Here is a 21,164-nt window from a genome sequence, read left to right as displayed (position 1 = left end):
GGAGCTATTGTAGTCGTACTGCAATCAACTTCCCTTTGTTTTTGCAGTAATTCTGATGGGTATGAACGCTATGAAACTCACAATGGAATAACATCCTCTACTGAATCACAAGGAAAAAAAGAATAAAAGCAAAAACTTGAGAGACAAAAACCAGGAAGCGTTCTCCCGGGTCCACTTAACCACTACACTGCTCTCAACCATTCAGACACTCTTTAGGAGAAGAGCTGTCATACGTTCCATCATGTTCTCAACAGAAGCACCCTGAAAGAGGCAGAGTCATGAATAAATCATATATGTCCTCGCCTTTACTATTGGCACTCCGTTAAGAGGAAATTGCATTTGTTTAATAACGCAGAGAGACAGTATTTTGATCGACCGGTATGCACAGTTTGATCTGAACGGGCTCCCAAATCCTGCCAAGGAGTCAAGGACCATAAAGCACTGAGGTGACACTGGAGTGGGAGCTGTATGAAGAACGAGTAGATGGTGGAGATGCAGCAAAAGAAAAAGAAAAAACACTAATTAAGTGTGTTTCAGTGGAGCTATGTGGAGAAGACAACCTACTGTCTTTATCGCAGATAGCCAAATTACCTGCTACAGAATATACCGCCTGCATACTAACAATAGCATTAAATAAGCATTGGTGGATAAATCAGGAGGAACACACACTGACACTGCCTCCACATCTGAATGTCCTCATTCCTGGGGGTCATTTACTCGTGTTATTCAGCTCTTCAATTATTTATTTGTAAATTTAGTATCACTCCAGCTCTCTCTTGGGGGCAAAATTATACTCTCAGCGGGGAATCAAACCTCCGGCTGTAATGGGTTTGGTATTCATCAGCACTCACGTCAATGGCAATTAGGGACGTAATGGCTCCCAGGCCAAAAAAAACCCACACCACAAAGTACGCTGGGCGGAGATGCTCAACAAGCTGGAGCTGTGTAGTTTAAGTGAATGCATGTGCATGGATGTTGTCAAGGTATCAGCTGAACTATGCTGCTTTAGAGCTCTTGCCATGACAGTAGGCCTTTTCAAGAAGAGGTTTTCTTGTTATAAGATGGCACTAGTGTCATAAGGATGTGCGTCAGAAACCAAGAGGACGGCCATCTTGACTTTGAAGTAGACTGTAATTTCTAATCCCCCCCAGCTAAAGAAATGGTAATGTGCTGTTTGTGGGCTATCAGTTTCCAGCTAACATGTGCCAGCCCCTTATTACCAAATGGGATGACAGTTTAATGAGCCCCTTGCTTGGTGTCAGCAACGCATTGTGAAATTACGCCTGCTGCCATATTGTGTGCGCCCACTTGAGCAATCGAGCAACCAATCATTAACTTGCCGTCTCTTCCCACATTTGTGACGCGTCTCTCACCTGATTCCTTTGTTTAGCCCAAGCATTTGCATGTCGCCGGTTTCCCAGCCTCCATGTCCCCGAGAGCTGCATTATTCTGTGAGAGGCACGCAGTGTATTCAGGATACTGGGGTGAACTTGAACGTGTCTTTGGTGGTTGTCAGGGGAGAGATTAATGCTATCTGGCTGCTTAGCAAGTCAAGGTGTTCAGGACTGTATTCCAGCTACAAAAATCAGGTAGGTGACTGAGCTTCATGCACATAGGTGAAAGGAAAAGAAACATTTTTTTCAAGTCAAAGGATCTGCTACAATAATATCAAATCATGGACCTTTATGTGGACAAAAATACCAAGTCCATGCATTGCTGTATGCCCCATAAAAACTCACTGCAACTCTGCCTGGCTGCAACAATGAAAGGGTGCCCCCTAGTGACAGCAGAGGGTGCATTCAAGATAAGACAATGGGCCGCAGCCACAGGCCTTAATGGTCTAGATATCAGTGCATGTTAGATGGCTGATTGCACACCTTGGGGTTGCAGCAGGACCCTGATCCAGAGCTCCAGTTTCTGGTTTTCTGGCCTCGTCACTTCACCGTTCCCCTTCCCTATCTGCACACCCATCTCAGTGGTAAAGTGACCTTTTTTTTTTTTTAAGAAATCTCCCTGTGACTGATGGACTTGAGAGTGCTACTCTCTGCAGCGAGCCCTTTCTTTAAGCAGCATTCAGATCTCCTCTAGTTGCAGAATGTGCCAGCGCTGATACATCATGTCTGCACTGAGTAGCTTGGAGGTAATTGGCTACTTCACACAATCTAAAGCTCATTTCCCCTGCACACACCCCGTCCCAGCACCGCTCCCCTTCCTCTCAACAACTGCCAATCCTGCTGGTAACTCATTTGATGCCGACTCCCCACCGACAGCAGATCACTTCTCCTTCATTTGGGAGAAAAGTCAGCGTCCATTGATGTGTCCTCCCAGCATTGAGCGACATCAAGCGAGGACTACTCTTTCAAAGAGCTCTCATGATGCACATTTGAATTGATATTTAAAAGGTTTATTTCAAAGACAGAGAGAGACACCTTTCAAAAATACAACAAACGTTTTTCAGTCTCAGTGGGCAAGAAAACGGTTGTTGCGTGTTCGTTTTTGATAATGGTGCTTTTATTTTATTTCATATTTTGTCCCCCAGGTGACCAAAAACAGGACTAAAAGTAGAGTGACTATTGGACTTAAATTCACCAGATGGACACGATTTCAAATGAATGATATTGTTACTCTATGTAAACAAGCAGTTGCTTTGTTAACGCCGCCATCGCAACTGTATTAGCTGTGTATGTCAGTGCCCAGGCATCAAATACTAAGGTTTCGTCTGTTGGCGTGTGATACCGCCACACAAGGCACCCTTTGACATATGAGACGCACCGGGCGTTCCATAAACTACAATGTAAACCCATTCGCGGCAACCGTAAACGCTCAGAAAAAATGTGCCGGGGGTGACTGTGGTGACGTAGTTTAAAGAGCAACACGCATAGTGAGTTGAGGTGGATGGGTCCAACAAACACAAAGCTTTCATCCAGGAGACCGCTGTTCATATCTGGTGTGTTAAGTTTCACTTTCACTTTACAATCAGCTGTTTGTTCGTGTCCTGTGTTCACAACGTTCAGTTCCATTTTCAATTTACAAACATAGTAGTTTTATATTGTAGGGATGTGATGGTGAGGGAATTTTCCCACCGGTTAATAAACTTGTGACAACACCGGTGATTACACCGGACATTTTACAAGAAAAGATGACGCTCAATATCTGTGGTGCGTTTACTTTGATCTTTAACTCCAGTCCAGCTTTCGATGCGGGGCCGCAGGTTTCCACCTGGCGCTGCTCTGCCACGCACACCGGCTGTGACCGCTCCGTACTCCACACGGCGATTGCATCATTAACGTTATGGTTCCCTTATAGCATTGGGTTTAAATCCGAAATATTCCCAAAGAGGTGCTTTTGCTTTTCGCTTTGACATCAAATCCTCCGCAATTGTCTTGTCTGTCAACACTCTTTTGTCCCGTGTGTGAAATCTGACTCCTGCAGCTCTGAGCTGAGATTCCGTACAGAGCAGACACTTTCACTTTCAGTTTGCAGCGTCTGTTGTCCGACTATGTATTGATAACACGGTGCTGATACGCGAAAATTAACTAAATGGGTTTTATTTATATGAAAATTTCAAAACAACGATGGCGGCTGTGGGTACATATTGTAATCGCTGTGTGCCCGACCACCGTGTAACACCGTTAACACCAACTACCGCAGCAAGCCTACTATGTAGTTTTTTCCTAAACCTAACTAAGTGGTTTTGTGGCCTAAACCTAAAGTGACGCCAAGGGGCGAGGAAAAACGGCAGTATGTGATGAGTTGGGATGAGAACGTGTTGGTCAGTGTTGTGTTTACAGCTTGTTTCCACTGCCCCCAAGTGGCCAGAAACAACAGTTAATGCAGATTTATAGGAGTAAAGATCAATTATTGATTGTCCCATTAATGGCTAGAAAGTTTTTATCTGCAGTTTGTGGTGGTTTAGGTGGAATACACAAAAGCACGCCACTCATTTCTGTCTACATTACTGCTCCCTGGTAAGAAAAATAGACTCCAGTCATGAATGTTTTTACAAATATGATTGAGATTTAGGCCTAGAGAAGGGATCGTACTGTCCACAGCAGCCCAGCTTCTCCTTTGGGGCGAAAACAGTCCCTGTTACCTTGATGTAGACTCAGTCTCAGTGACTCACCGTGCTGGGCCTCCCTCTGCTCCAGCTCCTGCCTGAGCTGCTGCCGCTGCTCCTTCATCCTGGTTAGCTCCTGGCTGCTCCCCGAGCTGAGGCTGTGCAGCCTCTTGGCCAGAGCGTCCAGCCGGTCCCGCTCCAGGTACACCGCCTTCATCTCAGCCTTCAGCTCCTTGGCACTGCTGAAGTCATTACCTGCACCAGTGCACCACAGGAGGACATTAGGCTTACAGGGCCCATTAATGAGCGCCTCGATCATTAATAGCGTAATTAAGTGAGGCTAATGGTGGGCGATTCAAGTAAATGAGGTAAATAGAAGACGTGAAATGTAGGTTGAGCGGGGAGTTACCTGAGATGGCCGCCAGTTTGGCTTCATGCAGCGCCAAAAGCTGAGTTTCAGTCTCGCTGACTTTCCTCCTCAGGCTGCTGCCCAGCCTCTGACTCATGACCACCTGGGGAAAATGAACAGAAGAAGAGGCTGAGGAGAGAGCGGGGGGAGGGTGGTAACTAACAAAACCTTTGCAGACACATGGATCCCACAGGATGCATAGCTCATTTCCAATTCCGCTTTCATTTTCTTTTTGACACTCATTCTTACAAGACCTTACAGATTCATTTCCGTCCTTCTGTGCTCGCCCTGCTTTGAATACACAGCAGAGCATCAACGCCCGACGTGTTACCTTGTCTATAACCTTTAGAAAGAAAGAGAGTGCGTCTCCTTTCACGTGGACAGACAGGGAAATGTGAAATCTCCATAAAAGATGCCATTAGAATGTCAGAGAGGAAAAAAAGGCCCTGAATGTCACGGGCCTGATGGGGATGCAGCACCTTCGCTCTGCTGTATTCACAGAGGAGTTGATGGCTTCAGATACAGCCTGTCTGGCCCTCATCTGCCCTCACTCTGCCCTTTAAACCTCTGTTCTTTCCAATGTATTCACTTTGAGTAACAGCCAGATACAATACCCATGATGCGTTTCTGTCTTTTGAGGAACTATTTTCACCGCTCAATGGGATGTGGAGCCGGATTTTCTGACGCATTTTCGTCTTGAATCTGACACAGATTTGTGCAACACTTTGAAAAGGCTGTCAAATAGGTTGGTATTTCTGAGGCAGAACATCTCCAGGGAGTTCTCTTCCCACAGAAATACAGAAAACAGCTTTTTTCAAACAGGCTTGAATAATTTTCTTTCACGCATTACATGAACTGAAAACTGCTCTGGAGTGCTTTTTCAAGCTGTAGAAATTCTGACATTGGTGATTTTTGATTTCCAAACATCAGGCTATTCGTCAGTCTTGAAAAAAGTCAATAGAGAAAGTGAAAGTTACTTTCATGCCAGCAATCATTTTGTCACAGCAGGTGTGCCATTTTCCACATGGTGGATATCTCATTTAGGAACAAAACCTTTCATTTCAACTTAACAATGGACAATCTTGTGATTGAGGTAAAAGTGTCTCTTCGTGGAAAGCCTACATATTCCTTTGAGGTGCAGTTGCAGCTTTGACCGACCATTTGATGACGGCTTTCTAAAGGACACAGTGAGAGCAAAGAGGTCTTTTGTGAGCCCCGTCCACTGCTGTGCCTCTCTCCCTCTATCCTTAAACCACCACTTTTAACGGATTTCTGCTGCTTCTGGCTTTTTCCAGCTGCAGGGATTTATGTATAGAGATCAGTGAGAGGGAAAAGCAAACCCCCTGAGAAGCAAGAGGGAACTCCAGAGACAAAGCACACACAAAGGGAAGCATGCAAAGCCATTCACACACAGGAATACACCACCGACACACAGAAAATCCAACAAAGCGACGATAGCTCAACAGATATTTCTAACCAATTTCACGCCAAAGCGTGTAATATACCCGACTGTCCACCAGAGCAGTGGTTCCTAAACCTATTTTCCTTGAAGCCCCCCCTAATTGTATCTGAGAAAAGCTGAGGGTTTTTTTACCTGAGTGAAAATGTTGTTTTTGAAATATTTTGAAATTTGGAATTCAGCTGCTTATTTGCTCATCAGAAACACTCTGAAAATCAGATATTTGTAATTTTCTAGTGTTGTATTGTTCTACGGAGGAATTTTTAGGGGGAATTTTTCAAAACAACAACTCTTAAATGCAACTATGGACAGTTCACTTCCTCGTCAAATCGAAATAAGCACATGACATGACATTTAGTATGCATATTTAATACACTGACACTGGCACACAGTACATGCTTTCTAGTCTGACTTACTACTCATTAGATATTCACACACATTCAGTCATTGTTGGCATGCTGAGGGGAGGCTGAACTGCTATCGACTAAATCGGGTCAGAGGAACAGTGGCTTACTTTAGCAGTGGCTTCCTTGATGGATAGATTCAAAGCCTGCTCCTGCTCCTGGAGTCTGCAAAAGAAGGAAATACAAATGTTACCGTGCAGTACTAAAAGCAATTTCTTTCAAGTGAAATCAATAGATGTCAATGACAGGATTATCCACCGTTTTCTACTCATCACGTTGCTAAACAGAGTGGTTTATCAACTATCAAGAGAGTTACTGAATATTTCATGACCATTTAACGATATAACTACGTCAACGAGAGCTTGAGCAACACTTCAACGGCCACGCTTGGTCGTTCTGTAGCTTTGTCCCTCGTAGTGTGAACATAGAAGTCCTGCCTATTGTTTATTCTCCAGTAACTGTTCTAGTTTAGATGTCAACTCAAGTCTTTAAAAATAATAAGCTTCCATTATTATAGCCTCTTATCACATTTCTAAATGCAAAATGACTGTATATGTATGTAAACATGCAAACAGGACAAACCATTAAGGTCACATTATTCTGTGACAGAGATTTAAATCAATTAGTAGAAAGGGGGAAAAAAGGAGCATAAAATCCATTATGCACAACACAGTCACCTTGAGATCGTCCCAATCGTCTCATATCACAAAAATCAGTTTGCCCTTTTCACGTTATTCAAGCTGATGTTCACTCTGAACATCAGTGTTGCTGCAACCTTTTTTAGGGGATGCAGCTACTCTGGATAGTGTGGATTTCTTTCATCCAGTAGCCATGAGGAAATAAATCTCGATATGAGAAAGAAAAGTCCATGTGTTATTTGGAAAAGGAACTGCAATCAACACAATCATCATGATGACCCAAAGCACGCCACCTGGAGATGTGCAGCTGAATATCCAATCTGGGGTCGCAATTTCAATCAGTGGCGAGAATAAATGCGTTTCAGCCGGGGTGAGAATATGTCAGATATCAAATTATACCAGTGATGGTGGGTCACGCCACCGAGAAGGCGATAAGTACAATTTACATGTCTTTCTAATGAGTGGCAAGACAGAGAGGCTTTCCACGGTGCTCCGTCGCAAGCTATTAACTTCAGAGGATGTGATGCAAAGTAATCATTTGCATCTGAGAAAAACCATTAAAATTCAAAGCAGGTTCAAGCAGGTGTGAGAGAAGAGGATTGAGGGCACAGGGGGATGCAAGGAATGAAGCCAAAATAGTTGTGGCTGCTTGATGCATCCTATCTGAACCTGAAAATAAACTAATCATGAAGTCTTACACAATTATTGCATTACATTACATCCATTTGGAAGGCGAGCGTGTGCAATTTGAGCTATTTTGTAATGTGAAAATACTATATCTGTATTGTCAAAGCTCTTCTAGCTATTATTTGAGATGTTAATTGGGTTGAAATATGATAAACATGATGGTGTGCTTTGGACTCAGTTGTACTTTCTTGGTAAAAGATGAGACGGTCCTGCTGCGAGATTTATTCAAAATGCCACTGTGTTTGTCGGAGGACGAATGAAGCTGGGAGGCAAAGATTTAGTGAAATAGAGGCTCTGCTCTGACACATCCTCCTCCAAACAAGCTAATTTAATGATAAGAAATTACGTGACTTGATACAGAGAAAACATTCATGGACTGATAATTGTTGTAGTGTCACTACCGCTCACAGCTCTCTAGCAGCCCCACCTGGTGACTGAACGTACTGCAGGTCATTTACTGTCAAAATATCCCTGACCTGCAGGACTATGAGCATATATTTGAGGTTTATCTTGTGCGTTTCATATGATCCGTATTGTATATATAAGATATATAAATACATACAGAGTATACAATAATTTATTATAATCAATGAAGTAGTTATACATTATACTACAAGTGCAACCTTCAGCCAATCATGCCACTTCTGAGTAAAGGCAATACATGTGATGGACCAGTCAGGAAATTATTTTCACAGCTATGGTGTTCGGCAGCGTTCAGACTCGACCAATCAAAGTTCGACTCCAGTGACCAATAGGAGAAAACCATCACAATAAGGTGTAAAATGCAAATGTATAATGTGTGAAGATGTTTCTTCACAGAACACTCCCAAGGCGCAATTTGACATTTACATTTTCCTCATACATTTGCACATTTTTTGCAGAAGCACATACACCTTCTGGACAGCAAAAGCCAATAATGCGAGCAAAGATGTTTCCTCATTTGGATTTGACTCTCTCTTCGCACATGATCATGTACAATTTTCAGACTGTACACTTGTGCAATGTAACACCCATGTAAACAAAATGATTTGGCGTAAGAGGAAACTAAAATATTCTGCACCTGAGCAAGGAGGGTGAAGGAGAGACAGAGATCTGCGTGCGGTTTTCCGAGGTGACGAGGTCCTGCAGGGTCCGGCTCATGTCGCGTAGCTGGGCCAGGGTGCAGCTCCTCAGCACGGAGCCCTCCAGCTCCTCGGCCTCCACCTGCTGCTCCTCCTGCTGGATCTGCTGCTCCAGGCAGCGACTGCGGTCCTTCAGCTCCGTCAGCCTCCGCTGCAGCTCCGCTACCTCCTCCTACACAGGGTTTATTTATGATCCCTGTGTTAATTATCAGGCGTTACTTGTCAATTTTGGTTATTGTTCTGTTCTCTATGTGTGTTGGACACAGCATTGTTCTTATAGTAGTTGTGATTGTAAAAAATAGCCCTTGTTTTGATGAAGCTAATTAGGATCCTAATAAATGAAATTAAATAGTAGTACTTTATTTATCCAAACAAGTATATTTAGCACTATATTCAAGTGCTTTACCTGAAACAGAACCAAACTTCACTAATCCTGGAATTAACTTTAAAAAGAGAGCTGCAAATATCAGCACAACTATAAGTCTTCTATAAATTATTAGTATTTATGAGTATTGTGTCAGAGTGAACTTGCCTCTACCAGCCGTTTCTCCTGGATCAGCCGATCTCTTCGATGCAGTGGACCCTGCAATGAGTCGGACCTCTCTCCTGCATCGGGCTCTACACCCTCCCTGACAACACAAAAAAAACACAGTCACTACAAAAGCCTCAGCAATGGTGTTTTCACATCTTTAATCATGGCTTTTCTAATTTTTCATAACCTACATTCACAATTCAGGGTTCTTTTGGTCTCTTTAAAGTTTATAGTTCTTGTGCTCTGTGTACTGGGACATCTAACTTAATCCATGCTCTACTTAATAACCGCAGTGGTTATCTCAACGCAAATGACTAATACTGTTTTACAGCAACTTGGGTGTGTTCTTCCTGTGAACCAGACTGTATTTCTGAGTAGCCGAGACTTGTGTTTGTGATGCAACTGTGTCATAGCAAGTGTATTGCTCAGCACCCAAGGAAGCGCAGTGTCGAGTATGACGATGTTTGTATGAGCGGTTCTCGAGAAAGCTGCAACAGCTCAACTTTGATTTGTAGCGTGTCACGCCCGTCATGTATATCTGTATATAAGTAAACAATGTCACCGTGACGTCACCCATTGGTTTGTGGACTGCCATTTTGAAGCCTCGAGTTCAACATTTTGTCCATCGCCATCTTGGTTTTTTGCAACCAGAAGTGACACAAGAGGGTGGAGTTAAGTACAATTGAACACTGAATAAGACATTTTTAAGCGACCACAATGTTACAATTAACTTTCATGAACTGAAAACACACTGTGAAAGGGTTAAAGTTGTAAGACGTAAACACGGACAACTCCCAGACTGGACAACACCGTTGTAACAACCTGTCAATCACAAGGTAGTCACGCCCTAAAGCATCCACTGCTTTATGGTCTATTTGACTCTAAATGGGACCATAATTTACTAAATGAACATCATGCTGTATTGAAGAAGACTTGAAACTAGCGATTGAGACCATAAACTCATGTTTACAATGTTTACTGAGGTAATAAATCAAGTGAGAAGTAGGCTCATTTTCTCATAGACTTCTATACAATCAGACTTCTTTTTGCAACCAGAGGAGTCGCCCCCTGCTGGCTATTAGAAAGAATGCAAGTTTAAAGCACTTCCTCATTGGCTTCACTTTTCAGACCCAGAGGTTGCCGCCTGATTTGAACCAATGTTTTATGTCTGCTGTTCTCACTCTTTCTCCAACTCACTGAAGTGGAAGGACATGCTACATAACAGAGATGACCTTTACATCTTTGGGGGCATGTTTTCTTTCCTGTTTCTTATGCAGGTATGTGTGGAAAACACAGTAACACTGCATAGCTGCATGAGCTTTAGGTTGCATTTGTTCAGGATAGCCTCTGGAGAGGCCCCACCTGATTTCCTTCCTGTTACAAGAGCTATTTATAACATCCCTCTCTATCCGTCTGTCCTACAACATTATAATGGAACATATAGCGTGATCATGATCACACGACAATGCTTATAAAATTCAATTTATCCACATAAAGCTTCACTACACTTCACTTAAACATGTGGTTCTCCATATGTCATTAAGGGAGACAAATTATACTTCACTATCAAACATTAGCTTATGATTACGGAGATATTAATGTTTCTTATCAGACAAATGGCTCATAAATTAGCATGACAGTAACTGCAGAATGTGATGTTCATTTCTGACTGAGTGTGACCTCAGCAGAGTGTGAGTTATACACTTATAATGCGTCATTGGGTCATTATGTTGCCCATGTTGTGTGACTGACCTGCACTGACTGCAGTCCGTCCTCTGGAGGGCGCCGTGCACCACCTGTCTGAGCCGCTCCAGGAACAGTGCCACGCTGTGCTGTCTGGAGGGTAAACCCAGCTTCAGGGAGCCTCGCTCCCTGCACAGCTCCTCCAGCTTTTTCCCAAAACGCTCAGCTGAAAACAAAACACACATATACTGAATAATATGCAGCAATATTCACTAAAAGGTTCAGATATTAGGTTCAAGTCAGAAAGTCAATGTAGAAACTTGTTGTGACTGTACAGAAATCAGATTACTCTCTAGGTCACAACGTCTACGTAGCCTACATTCACTGAAATAACACGTCTGCACACATCACTGCTTATTCAATTACCAAATTATACCGTAACTAGAAGGCACTCAGAGAGCAAACTTCTGTCAATACTGAACAATTCTCAGCTTGCTGTTTCCAAGAAGACATAATTCCTATCATTTAAATCTCCTTGATTTCTTGACCCTGTAAATGCCATAATATTTAGGTTGTGATGATAAAAAGAGGGTAAAACATCCAGATGTTCATCAGCAAGAAAATCTAATAAACTGTCTTTGATTAGCTGCTGACAGACAAAAAAAACAGGTGGAGAAGAGAAGAGTGATAACCAATATCAAAAGGCAAACAGAAAACCTGAAAAGACACACTGACCCAAATAATCACTCCGCTTAAACACCGGTAGTTCAAGGTCTACGGCAGATGTTGGCATTTATTTCTGTCACAAAGGCCAAGAAATGAGTCAGAATACAATATAACCTCTTTTTGAAAATAACCTCAGGCCAGCCAGAAAAACATATTCTGTTTCTTCTGGAGACAGATTCAAAATAAAGTCCAGATCAAATGTGTTAGGTTTGAGGACTCGCTGGTTCTTTCCCATGCAGTCTTCAAAGTTAAAACATCAAAAGCTAAATGTGAATGACTAAACATGAATTAGTGTTTACATAGCCCTAAGCCACAGGTTTCTCTTGTAAATAAATGTGGATTTTGTTTCAGCTTTTCCAACTCTCTGTGCTGCTTTCAGTAGTTTCATAATGTCCAGTTTTTAGTTCAACGTGGCTTATTGACGCATCCGGACAGGTCAAACCTTCAGCTTATGACACAGAAAAAACACTATACTATTAAAGTCAGTGTCAACTCAACTGTCAAACTAATCATCAATCCAAGAAGTGTCACAGACACTTTGTGTATAGGCCACATTGATAAATATACGATAAGATATAAGATTCGTTTTATTAATCACAGTAAAAGTTACTAGACTCTCCAGTAAGTTCGTTGTGAAATGTGTGTCAGAGTCAGTAAACAACAAACCATTTCTTCAGCTCCAATTAATGTGAGGCCTCACATGCTTTATTAGCACACTTCTCAGTATCATCCACCACTAATTCAGTTAGCAAGAAATCCAGTTAAGTGAACTGGGGGACTTCCCATATCTTCCCTCATCTTAAACGTCAAACTGATAAATGTCCTGACTGAACATGTCAGTGAAACCTCGATATAAATGGAGAATCCCACAGAGTTACTGTATGTTAAGATGCTGCAACTCTCTGTTCCTTTTTCAGTTCACTGTCCACTTTCCATTATACTAAATAAAAAACAACAATGTTCTTGAGAAGGATAAAATAACTTCATCAAAAATTTGATTTGTAAAAATATCAAAAGGCATAGTTAAAAATAACTCTACAATCCATCCACAGCTAGAGGCTGAAATGACCTACTTATTAAAGCAACGGCTCAACTGAAAGTCTTAGTTCACCTGCGTCATAGTCGTCATCCAAGATGGCTTTCTGCTGGAGCCGCTGCAGCTTCAACATCATGGATTCAATCTGAGAGGGGAGACACGTTAGACAGAAGACAGATTACCCAACAGTCCAGAGGGCAACGCTCTCTGTACACAGTCACAACAGGCCAAAAATAGAAGTGTGGGTGCAATGACCATCATTTCAACTAAAACCTCATCGTCATTACTACGTGTTGCTACTCAGACTGCATCTCATCAGGGAAGAGTAATGAACTTAACTACATGTTTTTAAAGTTACCTTCTCATTTGTCTGTAACAGACAATTTAAGGGATTTCACCTGTTTCGTTTAGTATGTAAACTCCTATGCTTTAAGGAATTGGTTCTCAATTTGGGGATCAGGACCTCAAAGAGGTCATGGGATAAAAAAACAAAAGAAAAAATTCTGCTTCATAAAATCAGATTATTTTTTGAGACATTTCTCCAATCCTTGTTTTTTTTATCTTGCGAAATACTGTGTAGTTTTACTTCTTCTAGCCTATACATACAACCCGAGAAGGTAAAACTCACTCGTACATTTAAGTAGTTATAAAGTATAGATAGTGTAGAGCTGCAGATAGATAGCAGATGGCAGATAGAGCTACATGTTGATCTTTTAGATGCTCTGTAAGCTCAGTAAAATGTGTTTACCTTCAGCAAAACATGCACACTGTTTTCCTACTTTGCTTTTGTGTCTTAAAGAAACAGTTTAGCATTTTTGAAAAATGTGCTTATTTGAATTCCTGTTGAGAGTTAGATGAGAAGATCAATAGCTTACTACCACTCTCGTGTCTGTAGCCTACGCTAATGGTACGTGTCCACAGGGGCGTTTTTGGACGCAAGGGATCGCTTCGCCTCCCAGCATTTGACGCTTAATGAGCTGCCACTAGACACAAGGCACGAGGCACCTGATTGGATGAACGCTTTGCCTCGTGGGCTGCTGCTCCAAGCTTTTAAACTGGAACCAACATGATGGCTCATTTGGAAACTTTTTTCTCTTATATTATGAAAACAGTTAAGGTGAGAAATAAGCCATGCAGTTTCTAAATCTGTCTTTATTTTATATCGACAACGGTTAGTTTAAAAGTTTCTCGGGAGTTTCCAGAGGCGGCAAGTCGCATCGAATGCCCCTGATTTGAATAAAGTAGCCTTGACCTCAACTTTATGCAAGTTTCAGTTTCTTTAAGCAGTTTCCCCTGTTTCCATGTGCTATGCTAACTGGATGTAGCTTCATATTTAGCGTACAGACATCTGAGAGCGGTATCAATCTTCATATCTAACTCTTGGCAGGAAAGCAAATAAATGTGTTTTCCAATATGTCAAACTTTTCCTTTAAAAATAACATCTTGATGTGCTTTAGTCTGAGTTTTAATACATCTCATCTTCCCATCAGGAGTCAATCATGCCCACCTTAGTGTGCGTGCGATTGTTTTGGAGGCAGTCTTGCAGCACACCCTCGTACTTCTTCACAAAGTTGTCCCAGCCTTGGTCGCAGGCAGGCGTGGCACTCTCGTAGCCGGATGTGACAGAAGAGGCGGAGGCCGTGTCTGAGTCCACAGACAGCGAGGAAGTGATCTCTATGTCCAGAGATCGGGAGTCACAGTCAGGGAGGTCGGGCGTAAACTCCCGCCAAAACCTCCCACCTAATGACGGCTCCTCTCTCTCGGCCTGGCTGCTGGGGGCGGAGGAGGGCAGTGACTGGACAGGAGTTGACTGTTTTGAGATGTGCTCGATGGATAAGGTTGCTGGTTTTGTTTGAGGCAAACTAGTTGACTGGTTTAGTGGTTCTGGTTCCCGGGATGGTGTGGCAGTGGTTGTCCTCTGGCTGGAGTTGAGAGACTGTTGGATGAAACTGAAGCTGGAGTTAAAGGAGTCCTCTGGGGAGGATTTGAGGGCCGGGCTCGGGCTTAACCTGAGTTCATTCAGGGGCAGAGAGGAAGGACCCCGGTGGCTGGGTGCACCATTAGTGGCACTGTAGTCCACATGGGGAAGAGGATGGGTAACAGAGCAGAGAAAACTCTTCCAGGAGCTACATGTGAGTTTATCAGGCTGATTCATTAAGGACATTTTGACAGCAGGTGTTAGACTCGTCCTCTGAGCGCTGGTTTCCTCAGTGATGTCAGTGTGACGTCCAGATTTTCCGTTCCTAATGCAAGTGGTCCTCCCTTCTTCCTCCTCCTCTTTCTCCTCCTCCTCCTCCTCCTCCTCCTCCTCCTGTCCATGAGCATTGCTCTGTAGTCTGGACTGCTCTCCTCTCATGTACCCCGGTCTTCGGTGGAGCCTCTTCCGAGCCGAGCTGCCAGCTGTCCCTGATGCTCTGCCACCTGTCGATGCAGAGATTAACCATTAAGCTGGACAACACGGTCATGAGGAAGATAAACAATGAGCTCATAGGATTAACCGTGCAATCATGGAGTACATCAGGAAAATGTGACGCTAAATGTGCCAATTACACAAGAATGTAAGGCATCATATTGCAAGTATTCTGAATGTGGTATAACCAAACCTAAATGACTTTTCCCTCCCACCCCCCTGCCCTTAAAGCTAGCATCGCTAACTGCATGAAAAACAACTCGGGCAGATGTCTGACATTTCCCAGAGTTCTGCTCCAGCTGTTGGGAAATACCAAAGCCACACAGTCATTTTGAGTTAAGGCACGCCTCTCAGTGGAGGAGTGGACTACATGGACAACATTTCCTGGAGTTACATTTGAATTTGTTTATCTTTGGAAACATGCTGCACTAAACCAGAGGTTCTCTAAACCAGAGGTTCTCAGACTGTGGGGCCGGACATGCTGCAGCCAGCGGTGGAAGAGGAAAGAAAACTGAAGGAATCTGACTCATGTTGGAAGAAAAACTGCTCTGATGCTAGCAAGGCTGTTAAGATTTAAGTTAGAAATATAAATTTAGACAGCAAAATCACAAACTATTTTTGTAGGGGGCGCTACGACACGTTTCATACAGGTCGGACAAAACTAAAGAAAACTGTGCATCAAGCAAACACATCCTACAAAATCAACGTTTAAAGCAGCATTATTAAAAAAATTGCCACTTGGGCCAGTGGAATACCCTAAAGTGGATTTTTAAATATATCATAACGACCAATATATATATATAACCGATAGCCGTTTAATCGGACGATATCGTCTTTACTTCTGCAGCAGCCTAGTCAGCTACTTTTGCATACAACATTTTTTTAATAAATTAGGTTTTTTGTCCCTCCGAATTTCATCATTCGTAAGAGAATATCCTAAATGTGATTTGGTGGATTACATCGTTGGAATAGGTTCTATTTATTTACAATAGGTGATACAAATCATTAATGTTGGTGCATATTCCCGGGGTATGGAAGATCCTAAAATTTGCGATTTCATTTCATGAATGGATAGTTACATGGCTGGATTATTTGGAAGAGAGAACGCCAAATTGGTAAATGAGTTAAAGTTATAGTGAATGATTTCGGACAAAACTGTGGACACCACACGCGTGAGAGACGAGATAGAATCATTTCTTAACTTCTCTTATATTGTTACTGGATAAATAATATGTTGTAGGTTTATATCGGGGTGGGGTCCATGACAGAAATAGTTTGAAAACCACTGCAGGCACAAGGCCAACCCAATGAGAAGTAATAAAACATCAGCGTAAACAGTATTTGGTCTGAAAGTGTAGCAGGATGATAAAGAGCAGTTTGTGTTCAGAGCTGGACACCTGCTGCAGCGCCACATGATTAATACATGTATAATGTGTAGAATTCAGAGACGGAGACACGCTGAAATGTTGGGAATCAACAGCTCCTTTGTGTACAGCTGCGACGCTCTCGCTCTCTCTTTCACTTCTGGCTCTCAACTTTCTCTTCCCACTCACACACACACGCACGCACACACACACACACACACACACACACACACAGAGACATACTGACACATAGACGTTTGTACTGAAAACACTGGAGACATTCATAATACTGTCAATGTAAAACCCCTTTACACTTTTCTTTTTAAAAGCTTAATTATACATTCATAATAATCAAACGCATCTGTATCTAGTGGGGATCTATCATATTATATTACTATTTTGTTTCTACAATGGGAGCACTGTTATTCAAATTCTGTGTATGTGAAGACAGGAATACAGGACATCAAACAAACCATGACCACTACAAAGCCACCGCAGCCCCCTGCTCAACCCCCCATGACCTCCAGTGATGTCACTCCTAAAGCCTCCCATGTGACTGTAGAGGAAGAGACACAAAAAGACCCCACTTTAAGGGACAGTTAGGCGGATGGGAAGGCAGGATTAGTAGTGAGAGTAACATAGGGGTGTTCCCATTGTACCCGAGTCTCCTGTCCACTGGGACCACCGCACTAAAGCTCCGGTTACACGCGGCTCCATTAGTGTTTCTTTGCAGACGTGGCCACTGTTCCATAACCAATTTAAGAAACCCAACACTGTCTGAAGGTACCAAACACAACCGTCCACCATCTGGTGTGGTCAAGATCTAATATAGAGCCCACTCCAGAGAGTCAAGGAGCTGAAAGGGGAAGGACTCGTTGATAGAAAGTGTTACAGTATCCTCGTCATGCTTCGATTACACAAAGACAGCTCTTCTCAGTAAAGGGGAAGGAAATGCCTCAGGGCCCATTGTGTCTGTGTGTGTGTGTGTGTGTGTGTGTGTGTGTGTGTGTGTGTGTCTGTGTGTTGGGGGGCATCTACGTCTCGGTTGAGGTATGTCATTTGCTGCTTCCTGCCAGGCTTTGTGCTAAAATAGTTCGCCAGGAATTCCTGCAGAAACGGTAAATAAGCAAAAGTAGACCTGAAGTGGTTCAACAGCACCGAGGGCTAAATGAACCCCCACCGCAACAGCTTTTACATAATGCAACATGTTGCTAACGCTGAAGAACACAAAGTGTGGGAAAAACGGGGCGTCTCGGCCTGGAGAGGCTAGATTATTTACCTTTGCAGATTAAACAGGCCCTCCTCGGAGCCCTTAGGTTAAACATCCCATTGGTTGCTGAAAGGGCCTCGGCCAAAGAGCAGAGGAATGTGGAGGATCCCATAAAAACACAAACGTTTGAGGAACAAACTCAGCACCCTCACACACACACAAACACACACCATCAGATCTGCATGTCAGCAGCCTCCTGAGAAGCAGCACTGCTCGGCAGATGTGCAGCACCACTCGCCACTTGTGACCGACTACAGCAACAGAAATAGGGAAGTGAAAGTTTACTTTTCACCATAAATATGACAAATGGTGACCTAGATATGAATCTGTCTATCTGGAAAAATGTGTATAATGGCTTACAGGAAACTGAACTGTAATGTCTGACGATCCAGATTTGAATCTCTGCTCTGGTGAGACTTTTATAATAAAACAGCTCCACACTTCCTGTATGGTCACATGAGGATCATAAACCAGCTGAATGTGGTTGAGCAGAGAGGAGCGAGAGACTGACATTGTGATGATGAATATACCCAACAAACCTAAAAATATTATTTCTTTTGTTTGTAGCACAGTTAAAAGTGCTCTATGATATTCAGAGTACTAATATAGCAGCAAACAACTATTGTCTATGTAAAGATATAGAGGAGTGATGTCTACCTGAGCAGAGAATGAAGTCACTCTCCCTCTGTGTGTGTTGTAATCTGAGTTTCTCTGTGCTTTGTTGACATAGCTGGGCCGGCTGTGCATGCTTTTTAGTGCATGAGAGCGTGCCCCACTGGCTAGCTCATGGCCACCGCTCTGCACTGCTCTCATACGGCGATTACAGCTGATAATGCCGTCCCCAACCGACGTTACCTCTGTCAGCAGTGTTACCTTCACTTTCACTGTTAGGGCTTAGAGTTTGATTTAAGGATTCATTTGACTTATTCAAAATGACAACAATGTGAAAAGTGTATAAAGGCAGGTCTTTTCTTTCAGGTGCTGTATTGTCACACATTCAATAGGAGGTTTCTCAGTAGATAATAAATGGCAGTAATCTTACTAGCTGTTTACAGTGGGAGATGGGAAGCTGTGCTTTTGTAGCATGACATAAAACACTGGTTGTTTTGTTACTTGTAATATTTTAAACTAAAATTGTAAAGGTAATAGTAGCCTGGTTAGAAACAGTTTAAGTTTGCACAGATTTTAAGGAAGACAAGTGCTTCCTATCAGAGACAGTAATACATAACAGGAAAAGCTGTATGTAAAATATGCAAGTAAGTTATGCAAGATAGATTATATACAAGGCAGTGCCATCATATGTCTCCACCTTATCTACATATTCAGAGGAAAAAAATCTTCCGCAAGTATTAAGTAGGGTGGGGAAAAATCAATTCATGTAAGAATCGAGATTCTTATCTTCTAAGATTCTGAATTGATTCACAACTTCCAAAAAATCAATTTACAATTTATGTTTCACATTGGCACGTTTCTGAGAAATAAAAAGGTTTCTAGCCTAAGCATACCAATTTCAATTTTATTTTTTGTGTAACTGGAAGTTGTTCTTCTTGAAGTCACTGAGAATTGAGAAATATTAAAAATCTTTTATAATAAAGTCTTTATTTGTGCAAGTTTATGTATAAATGTTACCTTTTGCCTTTGTGTGTTTATATTATTGCAATCGGTTGATATCACTTTTTTCAAATATAAAAAATCCATAATCTTATACACACTTTACTCTGCTGTCATGCCATAATTTGTATCACATAATTTGAGATTATTACCCCTATGTACTGAATTGAAAATCGATACCGAAAGATCCACACCCTAGTATATAGTATTTAGTCACTTTGCACTCATCACCTGTCATAGGGAGCCTTTGACCTCTTTGACCTGAACAATGCAATGACAGTTCATATTCTAGACCCAGCAGCAGTGGGTGACTGTCATTGTTGAGAAGGACTCAAAAGCACACAGATCCTCCTTCAGTCAGGCAGACTCTGTTTATGCAGTGACACAAAGTGCAAATAGCAGGTCTTGTTTTGGATGAGTTGAACCAGCACTGTTAACAGTATTTAGACCCACTGCATGCTCTCTACTGCTGCTAGTGTATGTTTTTCCTCTTTAAGACATTCTCAGTGACTTCTTAACCAAATTATTATGTTTGTATATCATTTTAAAGTAATGTATGGTTAGGTTTAAACCAGGCTTCTTGATCGCCATCATCGTCCCTCCAGCAGGAGATGAGTGTTGTGAGAAACAGCAGTTTATAGTTAAAAAAGAAGATGTATATTTTACCTTCCATGACTTCTCGGTGGTGAAGCAGAGAGTTGCTGTGACAGTCCAGCCCCATCAGTCCAGCAAACATCTTCCCATTAACAAGAAGCTGTTTGAGAGAAGATCAGATCCTCCAGCACTATGGAGTTACATCGACCATGTTTTAGGAGAAGTGGAGCCAGCCAATGGCACTGATCTCATTTCCGTTGTGGAAAAAATCAACCCAGCCTGTTATTTTTTTTTCTCCCCACTTTGTAATAACCGGCTTTTTACACGCGCTCCTTTGTCCATAATAAACATTTACCTGATCGATACTTCAGATTCTCACATTTCTCCTCTGCAGCAAACAAGTGGGTCCAGTTGCGCATTTGATCAGGAGAGGAAAGATCTTCATGTGTCTTGATAGGAAAAACATCCCTTGGCGTGCTGTAAATGGCAGAAGTAATAAATATACAAAATCAGTGTGTGTGATCGATGAGTTGATCAGTTGATCAGTAATCCGTTACTCGCTGCGTCGCGCGTCGTGTTGGAGCAGCTCGAGGAGCTCCTACGTGTTCAGGAATTTGACTCCAGACTCTCCAGACTCTTCAGACCGCCTCACGACCACAGACAGGACTGCAGACTGCAGCCTATGAATGCAGCGGACACATCACCGGTTAACGCTGCTGCTGGTTGTGTATGTAATGCATGCACGCTTTATTTGTTTTACATCATTATGACTGGTGGAGGAAAAGAGGAATATTATGTACGAAAAACATGCTGTGATTATATGTAGGCTCTATGCGTTTTTGTATGTGTATGTACTGCCTGTGCGTATATGTATGTATATATGTATACAGTATATATATATATATATATGTATAAATAAATATATTTTATTTAATTTTATCCTTTTTAATTTTTTTATTTTTTTTACTTGTGTGTATTCTTTTTATTTATTTATCCATTTTTCGTATATAATATGTTTTTCCTGTATCTATACTGGCTTATTTTATATTAATATTAGGTTTGTTAAGTTTCTTTGTATTTTATTTTATTTTATCCTTTTTAATTTATTTTTTTTAATTTATTTTTTGTTGACTTGTGTATATTCTTTTTATTTATTTATCTAT

The 21,164-nt window shown here is 42.0% G+C and overlaps 1 protein-coding gene across 1 annotated transcript in view; it reads right to left on the bottom strand.

Annotated features, from left to right (window-relative positions):
• disc1 (DISC1 scaffold protein) overlaps positions 1-20,820 on the bottom strand; it is a 53,766-nt gene extending 32,946 nt beyond the window's left edge. The window contains exons 1-9 of the mRNA XM_074646613.1: positions 20,074-20,820; positions 14,260-15,173; positions 12,828-12,897; positions 11,060-11,216; positions 9,308-9,404; positions 8,715-8,947; positions 6,440-6,494; positions 4,467-4,569; positions 4,124-4,312 (exon numbers count right to left, since the gene is read on the bottom strand). Of these exons, the coding sequence (XP_074502714.1) occupies positions 4,124-4,312; positions 4,467-4,569; positions 6,440-6,494; positions 8,715-8,947; positions 9,308-9,404; positions 11,060-11,216; positions 12,828-12,897; positions 14,260-15,173; positions 20,074-20,143 (1,888 nt within the window). The 5' untranslated portion in view covers positions 20,144-20,820. The remainder of the gene's footprint in view (positions 1-4,123; positions 4,313-4,466; positions 4,570-6,439; positions 6,495-8,714; positions 8,948-9,307; positions 9,405-11,059; positions 11,217-12,827; positions 12,898-14,259; positions 15,174-20,073) is intronic.
• Between the last annotated feature and the right edge of the window lie 344 nt (positions 20,821-21,164).

The sequence above is a fragment of the Sebastes fasciatus genome, chromosome 9 (assembly GCF_043250625.1).
Source record: "Sebastes fasciatus isolate fSebFas1 chromosome 9, fSebFas1.pri, whole genome shotgun sequence".
NCBI lineage: Eukaryota > Metazoa > Chordata > Actinopteri > Perciformes > Sebastidae > Sebastes > Sebastes fasciatus.
This window is presented reverse-complemented; position numbering and strand designations above follow the sequence as displayed.